We start from the raw sequence: 12,959 nt of genomic DNA, 5'->3' as shown, positions 1-12,959 counted from the left end.
AGCTCCTCGCCCACCCTCTTGGAGAAACCTTGACAAGCGGATGGGAAACAGTTTACCCCAGGGATCACTTCAATGGCTCTGGTGGGCAGAGGCACAGGGAACTAATCTAAGGGGGCAGCGAAAGTCAACACATTCCAGCTAGGCTTATAAATGCCTTTGGGCAGATAGCCTAGTACCTACCTATGAACTTATACACTTCCTCTTACTTTTTTCCATCCTTATCAAAGTTAATTCCTGTTACACTTAAGTGCTTAGCAGCAGAGGAGTCAACTAAGGCTATAACTGGGTCAGGTTTGGGAATAGTGTATCAGAAATTTAAGACCGAGGAACTTTGTGCATCCTGTCTATCAGGAAAATTGCAGACAGTAAGACTCTCATCCTCTAAAGCAGATAAGCTAGGAGGAATGGGTGTAGGTTCTGGAAAAATCCTTCTGCAGCTGTTTTTGAGGGACTGGGAAACCTCTGTGTTCTACCATTGAAAACATTGGGACATTCTAGCAATAGTTTCGAAGAATCGGAAAGTGAGTTGTCCTTCGAGTCTGAATTAAGAAATCTGAGGACAAAACTCTGAATCCATCCCTGCATCTTTCTGTTCAGATTGTGGAAGGTGCCCTGAAACTTTGGAAGCCTGCCATCATTCTTGGCAGGATATAACCCATGAAGCTAAGGTTGCTGCAGCAGTGATCAAGATTAAGAGTATCATCAGATACAGTAGTTATGTACTTACCATAAAGATGTTTCTGTGTTGCCTGTTTATTTTATTCCTCAACTTGCCCTCCCCCCTTCTGGATGAAGATATCAATATGGTCTCCCGTTATGACCTGGAAGTATTTCTTCTTTGGAGCCGAGACCTTTTTCTGTCATGTTTTCTAGACATTTATATTGTTTCCTTGCTATATGTTGATATTAAGTGGGGCAAACTCTGAGTTAATCTGGTACTTGGAGGATTATGGGTAAGGGGAGGAGCTTGAGCTATAGAGCCAGTCTGAAAAGTGGCCAAAGTCTGATACGAGGTCATACCTGAAACGCAAAGGTTGAGGAAGGACAAAAACTGACAACACAGATGCCTTATGGCGAGTACTTTTGTTTTTTTTCTCCATTAGCAAACTTTTGCAGCTGGAGCTGATGTATCTGTAAGTGCAAGCAGCTAAGAAATGACTGAATCATGAGTTCTGATGCATTTGTACAAGGAACATTATAAAGGTACTTGAAGGAACTGGCAAACAGTTAATTTTAGTGAAAATGACGTCTGATGCATTGAAGGGAATAACTTTGCATGTAGATGGGATTCCTAACAACATTCAGCACTTCACTGTAAAACGTAACCGTGCACATACCTCTCAACCTCTTAAAGCAAGTAATCTGGACAAAGCCATAAGTAATGGGGGGACAAAGGCCCAAAACCTTTTAAATATTGGTCTTCTAAACTTAAAAAAGGGTATTGCATTAGCATGAGTTTCTGAAGGGTATGAAGTCTGAAACTAAATTGACTTTTCTGACTTCAACCCTCAGTGATTTGCTAGAAAACCACAATTCTGAGAAGTAGACCAACAATATGAGGCAAAAATTTGTACAGTTAAGCGATAACCAATGCTCTACTTGATAAGGTAAAAAAATCAGTTAACTGAGACCATGCAAGTTTTTTCACATCTGGAAGGGAAATGGAGAAAGGACAAGAATAGGTGGTAGTGGTGCAAGAGGGAACACATGCAACATAATTGAACCTAACTTTTGAATAGGTAAAGCCTATGGATATAGCTGTTTGTCTTTGGCGATTGCTATGCATGGAAGGGTAATTTCACTTTTTGGATCATTTTATATAATGTTTCATTTGCTGTGAGTTAAAAGGAGTGGGTGTTAAACGTCAAAATATTGAAGCAAAAAGTGTAGAAAATGTGACATGGGCTCCGGGTTGGGAAGCTACAGATGCATATAAACTAGCTTTTAATATGTGCATGTAAGTTGGAAATGTAATGTCATTAAAACGTGAAAATAGCTTTTAATCAAAATGACTTATTGAATGTAATGTTAAGCATAGGGTGCAAATTGCAATGTTGCAGGAGATGGAAATGAGCATGTGAATTTGAAAAAAGGATTTCAGAATACATATTCAGCAGAGTTATTGGACAAAGAGAAAGGGGGATGATGGTTGTGAGCAGGTCTGCAATACTGATAGAACAGGAGAAACGATAGATTTTGGCAGTAAGGGTAAGGATTACACTGGCATGTATTTCTAGTCTACCTAAAATTACTTTTAAGGCACTTAAAAAATTTATGGAGAGGTAGTTAGCTTTCAGCAGGAAGTATTTTGCATGGGTGGAGACTGAAACCAGAAGTGCAATAGTGAGGATACATCTGGAGGACCTTGAAAGGAAAAACTAACAAAAGAGGGTAGATTATTTTAATAAATACGTGGTGATAATTGGAATCTAAAATGTGAGTTTGTAGCTCTAACCTAACCTCTGCTGGAAGAGTTGGAGTTGTACTTTTGTGCATTCATCTCCCCCCCCCCATCCCATTAACGATAGAGTAGGCCTTAGAGCTCTTTAATACCTTAATGGTTTCTGAATTCACTCATAATTGGAATATGCAGCTTTCCCGTTTCCTTTACCATAAGAATAGCAAATTTTTCATTCCTTTTAAATATTTTTAGACTGGTTTTACTTTCTTAAGACCTAAGAAAATCAGACCAGTTTATCTATTGCTGGAAAACATTAGACGTGCTAGCAAAACCTTTCCAAATAGATCTGCAGTGTAGATTTCTTCTGTTACGCAAACTGTGGCAAGCCGCAATTGGGGATGGTTAAAGCAGAGAGCAGTAGCTACTTCAGGGGCTTTAATTCAATGGGTAGACTCTGAAACCATCTTTGAAGCAGACATGTGGTCCTCAGTCCACATCTTCACTAAATTATTACAAACTGAATACTCTTATCTAGACCAAGGCCAGGATTTGCAAAGGCTTCCTGGATTTGGAGGAAGTATGCCCTTCTCCACCCAATCTGATCAAGCACAGAGTTGTCCCAGATGTTAAGGATACAGCAACAGTGAGCTAATGCATAGTAATATTGTGTAGGTAACTTGCCATAATGGTAGTGTTTTGAGTAGATCATTGTTGCAATATCTGTATGCTTCATTCCCTCTTGGGAAGTACAGTTGAAGTTTACCTTATGGGCTGGATGATGGGGGTGTTCCTTAATGTCTTCCTTTATCTAAAACTTTCTCTGCTATCAAAGTTCACCCTACACATAATTTTATTTTGGGGTTCGGACCTGAGAAGTTATTGGGCTAGCCCATACTTTTCTTGATGAGGGCAAGAAAATTATGAAGATGTATGTTTACTGTTAAACCAACATGCTGGTGCATGCCTATTGCAGATGTATGGCTTGTGGAGAAGGCTCCTGTGCTTTGGAAGACTGGCCAGGTGGGCCTTTGTGGGGAAGGTCATATGTCAAGACTACTGCCAACAGTAACTTATTTGAAAATCTGCTTTCATGGTAAACTACCTATGCAGTGGTACGTTGTTAGTGCATTGTAGAGAACTAGGAGTGCCTGACTGGATAGTATGGAGTCCTGAGGGTTAGGGGAAAGGACAGGGGACAAATACAATTGTAATTTGCTCCCTTGGATGTTGGCGAACAGTAGTATATATAGTGTGTGATGACATATTGGATGTGGAGTCATGTCAGCGAAGAGCTTCAAAGAATAACCTTCTATCCAAACTCTCCAATCTTCATCTCTTCTACCAGCTGGTTCACTAATTGCCTCTGACAGACAACAAGCTATCAAATGAAAAAAAAGCCACTTCCTCCTCTCTTACCACTCCAGCAGGACTACACCCAGGGTTTCATATTGGGTCCTTTACTGTTAAACATCTTTATAAATAACTTCCGTCTATCAATCCCCAAGGCTAATCTTATCCAGTATGCAGATGACTCTACAATCATCTCTTCTGCCACCTCCCATCTCCTCTCTCTCAAAACTAACCCAAGAGGCCTTCTCTTCCACTGAGCGCTGGATGTTAGATAACCATTTAGCACTCAACACATCAAAAACTGAAGTTATATTTACTCCTTCTAAAACATCATTGTAGACGAGAACTCTCTTTTTGTTATTACTAGCCAAAACAATACCTCTTTAGGTAGTATCCCATGACAAACTTTTAGGTGTCCTCATTGACCAACACAGTTTGATACCCACCTATAAATGAATGAATATAAAAAAACACCAGAAACATTGTATGTTTTACTGCCATTATCGCTACCTCTATTAAGGTTGTTCTCTCTACTACATACCTCATTCCTTCCCTCCTATATGGTGCCCTTCTTCTCACTAACTTTCTTCACTAAGGATTAAACTCTTTTCCTGTTGCAATAAAATTTCCAGGTTTGTCACTGGTTACAAATCCTCCATCCATCCCTGTAATGCCCTTCACAAACTTAATTGGCTAGAACTCCCCAATTATCTTGCCTACAATCCAACTCCCTCTCGCCCACAAACTTGTCTTCCATCTCTCTGCCCCTCTCTAGTGTCTTCACTCAAAATGCATCTACCTAATAGACACCTGAGATCCAATAACTAGAATCTGAACTACACAAGCCTGCTCCTCTACCAGGCAAACTACTATCCTTTTCTCTAGCAGTGCTTTGGAACTCCTTGCCACCTCTCATCCACACCACCACTGTACCTTTAAAACCTTGCTTCGTTCCCATCTCGTATCCCTCTGGGAATGTTCCTGCTCTCACCCTACATAACTACCTTATTTCTGACTCTTCCTCCTGCTCTCTTCTCCTTTCTCTCACTAAGCTACTGCTACTCCCACCCCTTTTTCACCCCCATACAGTACTACTTACTGTTCTCTTTTTTTTTTACTTGACACTTAATCTCTTCCTATCCCCTCTGTTCTCTGCTATAATATGATAACCTATGCGAACCTCTTTCACCTCTACTTTTAGATTTTCCACTGTATAAACTATAAGGTTTTTGTGTATACTTACTGAAATTGTTTTTTTACCTTTTTCTTTTGTAAATTGTGTACTGTATTACTCCTTTTTTTTTTTTAAATTTACCCAAGTTGTATAATGTACTTAGGGAGCTTTTCTCCCCGGGACTCCATTGAAAATGTGCTCTTTTCAGCCCAGTGGACTATCCTGGTAAACTGGAAAATAAAAATAGAGGACTGAATTTTTTTTTTACGTAATCTGGGCTAATTTTTTTTTTTTTTTTTTTTTTTTCTCATTCTTACTATTGGTGTTTAATATAACCAAAGTTGGCCTATTTCTGGTAGTTTTCATTATTTCATTGTGTTTTTGGGGTTGTATGATGTCTTTTAGATAAAATGTTGGGCATAGGAGAACCAAAGCAGAAATATTAATTTTGTTTTCTATTTTAGATTTTTGCCTTGGTTGTGTTTGCGTGCATTCTCAACGAATGTTATCCTCGTAGTGGTGGAGATAAAGAAATATGCATCTTTAACAACAATGACGATGCCTGTCGCTATGGTGTTGGGATTGGAGTACTTGCTTTCCTTGCATGCATTATCTTTTTTGTTGTGGATTTGTACTTCCCACAGATCAGTAATACAACAGATCGCAAATACATAGTCATTGCTGACCTTGGTTTCTCGGGTAAGTTTCACATATTTTTTTATTAGTATTGGAGTGCAGTGTGGCCATGGTGGTGCAGCGGTTAGCGTTGTCGCCTCACAGCAAGAGGCTCTCCCATTCGATTCTCGTCTGGAGCGCCTTCTGTGTGGAGTCTGCATGTCCTCTCTGTGATCGAGTGACGTTAGACATGATGTAGGTAGGTTTGTGCGTGAATGGGTGTGCCTTCTTTGAAGGTTGGGTGTCGGGCTGGCAACTCAACACCATAAAAATCCACTGCCAATCATTAGCAGACGGGAATTCTGCTGTGGTGACCCCAAACCGGGGAAAAGCCAAAAGACAGTATTGGAGTGCAGTGTAGTAGACACCAGCAAGACAGTGCCATGCAATGACCTTTTATACAGCTGTGGAAAATTTTCAGTCCTAGTTGTCCTTGTCATGGTCTTAATAGTTCAGGCAGTGTCCCCAGACTGCTGACTCTTCAGCTAGCTTTGCTGCCAGAGTATAAATGTCTTCATCTTGCAAGTGCTTTGACATGTGTAATTTTATGCAACTTTGGGCTGTAATTGCAACCTCAAAGGCAGTGTGTTCACTGCAACTTAAATTTTAGTGGAAAAAAAAAATTAAACCTCTTTTTCATACCACAACATGGCAAGATTTTAAATGCATATGTAGGCCTGAGGCACAACACTATACATTTTGTATTTTTGATAGCTTTTTTAGTTGCTGCACTGGGTAGAATTAACAACTGCTCTTTAAAAATGTTTCTCACACATGTTGCATTTTGGCAGTTGCAAAAGGCTGTTCTGGCCTCGGCGTGGTCCTTCCTACAAATATGGTTACTTTTGCTAAAGTTTTCTTAATGTTTCAGAATTGTACATCTTGGATTTAATGATGCACCTTTTGATCCCCCTGAAAAATGCAGCTCTTAAAGTTTTACAGTTTTGGATTGTTAATTTTTCTTTTCGGGAAAGTGACTGTGAAACTACTTTTGAAACGTAATTGGCAATTGAATGCTATGGAACACCAGTGTTTGACATTATTGCACATGAATTAAAATGCAAGCGCTTAAAAACTTCCATTAATACTTTTGCTAATATTTGGTTGTTTTCACATCATAATTTTATATTTAAAAATAAAAGTTGTCACTTCTAAAGAAAGTGTTGTAAATGTAGCTGAACCTTTTTTTTTTTTTTCACTCCTTACAAAGCACTTTCTCAGTTGGATTGTTTGGAGCCACTAACATCCAGTTAATTGATTTCCCTCAGCAGTTTGAAGCTAGAGACGAACACATACTAAACGTATATACATATTCACGCAATGCATAACTGGAATTGTCAGTATGAAAACGTGGCTTACTGTCAGCCAAATTGCAAAACAAAGCAGTCTGATATGCAAGATCTGTAGCAGTGTAGCATCTGATATGCAAGGTCTGTAGCAGTGTAGCATCACATATCTAAACATAGTTTGAAACATTCTCACAAGTTTCTTAGGAAAATGTCATTACTCCCAGCTATATAAAGCTCTTAGCTGGTGACTTCAGACTTTGACTCATCCAGAGTGGCATTGCATGCAAGTCTTAGTCTCTTTTTTTTCCATTAAAAAAAAAAAAAAAACTTATTCAGGAGAAAAGCAGCAGCTGGTTTTACTCCTGATGCAACATCACCTCCCAGTAAAGCATAATGAAAATATGTTCTATATCTGGTTTATCACATTGTCCTAAAATTTTCAAGGAATTATAATAAAATACGTGGGGTACAGTTGGGACAGGTTGACAGATGAGATCAGACAGAGTCCCCGTGATATGATTGCAGATGACCTTGTGATCTGTAGTGAGAGTAGGGAACAGGTGGAGGAGACCCTGGAGAGATGGAGATATGCTCTAGAGAGAAGAGGAATGAAGGTCAGTAGGACCAAGAATATACGTGTGTGAATGAGAGGGAGGATAGAGGAATGGTGAGGATGCAAGGAGGTAGTGGTGGCGAAGGTGGATGAGTTTAAATACTTGGGGTCAATAGTTCAGAGTAACGGTGAGTGTGGAAGAGAGGTGAAGAGAGTACAGGCAGGATGGAGTGGGTGGAAAAGTGTCAGGAGTGATTTGTGACAGACGAGTACCTGTAAGAGTGAAAGGGAAGGTCTACAAGAGGGTAGTGAGACCAGCTATGTTATATGGGTTTGAGACAGTGGCATTGACAAAAAGGCAGGGGTTTGAGATGGATGTGGCAGAATTAAAGATGTTAAGATTTGGACTGGGTATGACGAGGGTGGACAGGATTAGGAATAAGTATATTATAGGGTCAGCCCAGGTTGGAAGGTTTGGAGACAAAGCCAGAGAGGCATGATTACATTGGTTTGGACATGTGCTGAGGAGGGATGCTGAGTATATTGGGAAAAAGATGCTAAGGACGAAGCTACCAGGTAACAGGAAAAGAGGAAGGCCTATGATGAGGTTTATGGATGTGGTGAGAGAGGACATGCAGGTGGTTGGTGTGACAGCAAGATGCAGAGGACAGGAAGAAATGGAAACAGGTGATCTGCTGTGGCAACCCCTAATGGGAACAGCCGAAAAGATGATGATGACTTGCAGAATGTCAAACTGTTGTTCTGACCCTACGGATTTCACTGCAATGTAGTCTGCTGAAATTGACCTCATAACATGTTTACATTGGAATGCTTATTTGCTTCTGATATAATTGTGCATTAGTAACTATGTATTCTGAACCCCTGCTATATTCCTACTCTGAACAGAAGTCCTGTGCTCACCCATTGTGGAAATAAGTGTAATGTAGCATGAAAGTGTGCCAGAGACAAGTTTTGTAAAAGTACCTTTGTATAAGCAAGCCCTGGTTTGACAGTACTTAAAAAAAACTTTCAGAAGTGCATGTAAGAACACTACTCTGATGTTGGGGTTTCAGTGCTGAATTTGACCTACCTCATTGCCACACTTAAGGGCGTTTTGTTCATAGTGTGTGTTCATAACAAAAACATTGCCTTTTCTGGAGAAGTGTGTATGATTTTTACTTTTGCAATAGAGTCGGAATAAATAGTCTTGGTAGTTTTTGGTTTGTGTATAAAGAACGTTTTAAGCGTGGCAAAATCTCCTTCAGGAAGAATTGGTGATTATAGTTATTTTGTAAAAGGGATGCATGTGTCTGTGTTTCTATCTCGCATGAATTTATAGATAATGCCTTTGCTTGTCCCCCAAGCAAATTGAACTGGATCTAGACATATATGTACTTGGGGGGTGATATGAAAATGTAATGAAGCAACAGCTTGAAAAGCCAAAACAGGGGTTGTCTATATTAAGTTTCTAAAATACCACAGATGAATTTCAGCTTTCACACCAAGCTGTTTTGTTAGAATATGCCCTTTCTAACATGGTTTAACTTTGATTGTGAAGTAACCTGTGTAGCATTTGATCACTGCTTCAGTAGCTTTTGTTCTATGGGTTATATCCTGCTGAGGATATAATAGAATGCCAGCTTCCAAAGCTTTCTTGGGCACCTTCCGCATACCTAAACTGTTGGTCAGCTCGAGCAGAGCTGACTTTTTCAGATTTGGGTTTTTAGAGCTTTCCTGCAGCTGAAAAGTGCTCCTCTTGCATGCTTTTGAGGATTGACAGTCCAAGTCTGTTCAGTGCTAGGCAGATAAGTTCCCTTGGGGTGGGGGGCTTTTACTTGCACTAGGAAAAGTTGTTGACAGCTGCATGCTTTTTTTAGTTTCTTAAATTGGAGTGTCACTTTTTTTTTTTTTGTGGTAGAAAGTTGTTAAAACTAATTTTTTACAGTACCGTTTCTGTGATGAAAGCTTTTACTTTTGGGGGTTGAGTAAGTAGTGCTTTTTATACTATATTTTAAAGGGGGAAAGTTACCTTTTTAGAACTCGCATAAGTTACCAATTACTGCTGCTGCCGCCAGACTTCCACAAGAATCTGGTATCTTTTTTTTTTTTTTTTTTGCTTGACCATTGAATAATATAATATACCCGTTCCTTGGAACAAGATCTGGCTGACCTGGTTCTTAATGTGGAAAACGGTTTTGTTCTAACATCTGCAAGAAGACTGAGCTGCAAGCTGTTATGGTGGGTTAGCCTTACCTCATTTTCCACAGAGATGGGTTCCTTTTATACTTTTAGGTGTCAGAGTTTACCATATACCATTATGTCCATTCTCCTGTTTTATTGAGAACCTAAAAATGAGGGAGTGAATCGTAGGATCTTAGGAGGTTGCTAGGCTAAATGCCCTGGGGCCCTTACAAGCCTAGCCAAGAGTTTATCCCCAAAAAGAAACCTCAGTCGGCACCTGTCGCCCCTGTTATTGACTGACAAGGTTGAACCCCCCCCCCCGGGACAAATTTGTGGCTTTCCATCCACTCATCAGGGTTGTGCTTGAGGGTTAGCGAGGTGCTCCATTTGACGTGTATGGGAAGTGTATTCCAGAGATGGGGCAGCCTCTGGGAGACAAACCTGTCTCCAGCAGATTTTGCTGATGTTTGCATATTAGATTCCGGACTTTTGAGCTGGTAGTGTAGGAGGAGTTAAACTTACAGATACGGAGCAACTCTAATAGGGCAGGGTGCAATATTGCCTTATAGGTGAGAGAGATCACCCCTGAGCAAATCTATAGGATACCAAGTAGAGTGATTATTTGAGCCTGTCTACATAGGACAGGTGTTGGAGGCCATGGATTCTCTGTGAGGTATTTCAGTGGCTTTTCCAGTTGATGGATATTTGGATATTTGGAGAGATGCATCCCAAACTGGAGTTATACACTCTTATTGGTCTAATGAGGGAGTATTATAGAGAGAACCTCCTTTTCTCTGGATGCAGTCCCCTTTTACTTATGAGATGAACCAAGTAAAAGGCTTTTCTGGCCACTGCTGCTACATGATGGTTGAATGTGAGGTTAGCAACCGAGTGCGCAGGTCTCTCGCCACAGGTTGTGTGCTTAGGGGGGTTGCCGCTGATGTGGTAATTGGTGGGGGTTGTCTTTTTGCCAAATGGCATGATGATGCTGCTTTTTTTTATTTTTTTTGCATAGCTTGAGGCCATGACTTTGGCGCCAGTCATTCGTTGCCTTGAGACTCTCTTGCAGTATGTTAACATCGTTTGGGGAATTGGTAATGGCACCCAACTTATAGTTGTCCGCAAACTTGGTCAACCACAGGTCTTTTGTCTTTGCGACCTGAGAAATGGATACCAAATAGTAGGGGTCCCAGGACAGATGCTTGGAGAACTTCACTAGTGACAGGTCTGCGATCGGAGGTTGAGGTGCCTATTTTGACTTTGAGGGTCCTGTTGGTGTGCCAGTTGGCCATCCACCTGATGAGATAGGGGTTCACGCCCAGTTGTTGGCTTTTTGATGCCCAAGTGGGGGATTTGTCAAAGGTCTTGGCCAGGTCAAGGTAAGCTATATACATTAACTTCCCTCATCCAGGGCCTTAGTGACAGTCTCAAAGAAGTCAACCAGGTTTAACGGGCAAGATCTGCTCTTGACGTAGCCAGACTGGGTGAGGTCAAGTGCTTGGGGATTGCCAATGTCCTTTGTTTAAGATCATAATAATGCACTCCATGGCTTTACAGGTGAGACTTGTCAAGCTAATGGGGTGATGGTTTCCAGGGTCAGTAGTGACACCACCTTTGTGCAATGGGGTGACGGTGGTAGTTCATTTTGCTGAAATGAAGCCTGTACTTAGGCCGTGGATACTTTGCCTTGGATGTTCATAGAGAGCTCTATCTTGACAGCACAAAATCTTAGAATTTCAGATCAATTTTTAATTTCTTGTCAAAGTAAACTATTTCCATGTAATTGTCTGTCTTGTTTTGAACTGTTCATTTTTTTTTGTGCCAATTCCTTAATGAATGGGTTTCGGTCCCACGACTGATCCAACTTTAGCTGCTTTATCTTCAGGATGTGTTCAGGTTCCTCCCCTTAAACGTAATCCCCTCTTCTGTCCCCAGCATTACTTCGTATCTTGTTTTCTGCTTTTTTAGGAAGGACGCAATTTTTTTGCTCAAGCTCGCCTCAGCTAAGAGTGTCCTAATAAACTTGTGTCCTATTTTACACCTTTTTATTCTGTTGTAAACTTCAGTTTTATAATTATTTACCTCTCCCTACAGGGGAAAAAGTATTTACAGTAAATTTCTCATGCGTGACTTTTTTGCCTGTTATATTCTTTAAGTGTTTATTTCTACTGTGTTTTATTTAAAACCATTGTTGGTATTAATGGTGTTTATCGGAATACTTCACGATTGTTAGCTGTGTTCTTTGTCTCTCTTATATTGCTTACTGCTTTTTGTGAGTATTGTTTGTTTAGTTATGTCTGACAAGTTGACTGGGTTTAAAAGTGTGGCTTATAACCAAATATGCCTAATTTGGATATGCACCTTAAGTGTGTGTGTTGTTTAGGGGCTGTCCAGTTTGAGGGAAACTGCTTGATTTGCATGGCTTTTGAGCATCAAGCTATCACTGAGCACCATAAGTAAGAATCTTCTCTCACCTGCTGAATCCTCCTGAATCACCTTCTTGGACCATCCCCATCTGGGAAGAGACCTTGGATAAAAATGAGGATGAGTGACGAGCCTAAAGAGCAAAGCACAGACTAAGCGATAGACCACACTCCATTGGCATGGTTTTCTGCTACATCTGCTAAACATTTGAGGCCCTGTATTCGGACAGCCTCTTAGGATCTGATTCGTGTGTGATCCAGAACATCTCCGCTTGCTGGTGCTTTTTCTCCATAGCCAGTCTCTACTAGACTCACTTCCCTCTTGAGGAGAGACCCATAAAGAAATCTTCCAGACCTCAGTCCATGTCTTTCAGTTTAAGATCTATACCGGAAGTCTTGCAGAAGCTGATGTGGAGGGTTAAGTTTCTTAGGACCCATATCCAGCTGCGATTGCTTTTGGTTCTGTCTCTCATTGGACCTATGAGCTTTGGAAGTTCACCCTTGCCTTTGGCTTGTCCTGCTCCGATCTAACCTCCTAGCTTTGAAGTCTTTACATTTGAGATTTCCTGCTCTGTTTATATCCAATCCAAATTTATGGTGTTTGTCAGTTCTGCATCCTTTTTGATCTCACTAGCTCTACTTTCATCAGAGCAGGAGGTATCTGTAAGCTCTAGCTTTGGTGCAGACTCATTGGGCCAGGGTCTCTGTTCCCAAGTTGTCTGAGCCATCCCTTCCTGTCAGCCCTTTAGGCATTGGATTGCTTTGCACTGGCCTTGGTCTCCAACCAGGGTCAGGTCTGTCCCATTGCTTACAGTGATGCTGATGTTTCAGCTCCTTCCAGGGTGTCCGGTGAGTTCTCTGTTGCCTTCAGCTTTCAGATGGTGGAGAGACCGTTCTCTATTGCTTGACATTC

General features: G+C 40.8%; 1 protein-coding gene across 2 annotated transcripts in view; it reads left to right on the top strand.

Moving 5' to 3' along the window:
• Positions 1 to 12,959, top strand: part of SYNGR2 (synaptogyrin 2) — a 289,829-nt gene that overhangs the window by 44,615 nt on the left and 232,255 nt on the right. For both annotated transcript variants that reach the window (XM_044068172.1, XM_044068173.1), the window contains exon 2: positions 5,390 to 5,624. In XM_044068172.1, the coding sequence (XP_043924107.1) occupies positions 5,390 to 5,624 (235 nt within the window). The remainder of the gene's footprint in view (positions 1 to 5,389; positions 5,625 to 12,959) is intronic.

The sequence above is a fragment of the Protopterus annectens genome, chromosome 4.part0 (assembly GCF_019279795.1).
Source record: "Protopterus annectens isolate FY-2018-M chromosome 4.part0, PAN1.0, whole genome shotgun sequence".
NCBI classification, from domain to species: Eukaryota; Metazoa; Chordata; order Ceratodontiformes; family Protopteridae; genus Protopterus; species Protopterus annectens.
Note: the sequence above shows the minus strand (reverse complement) of the source record. Positions and strands in the feature narration are given on the sequence as shown.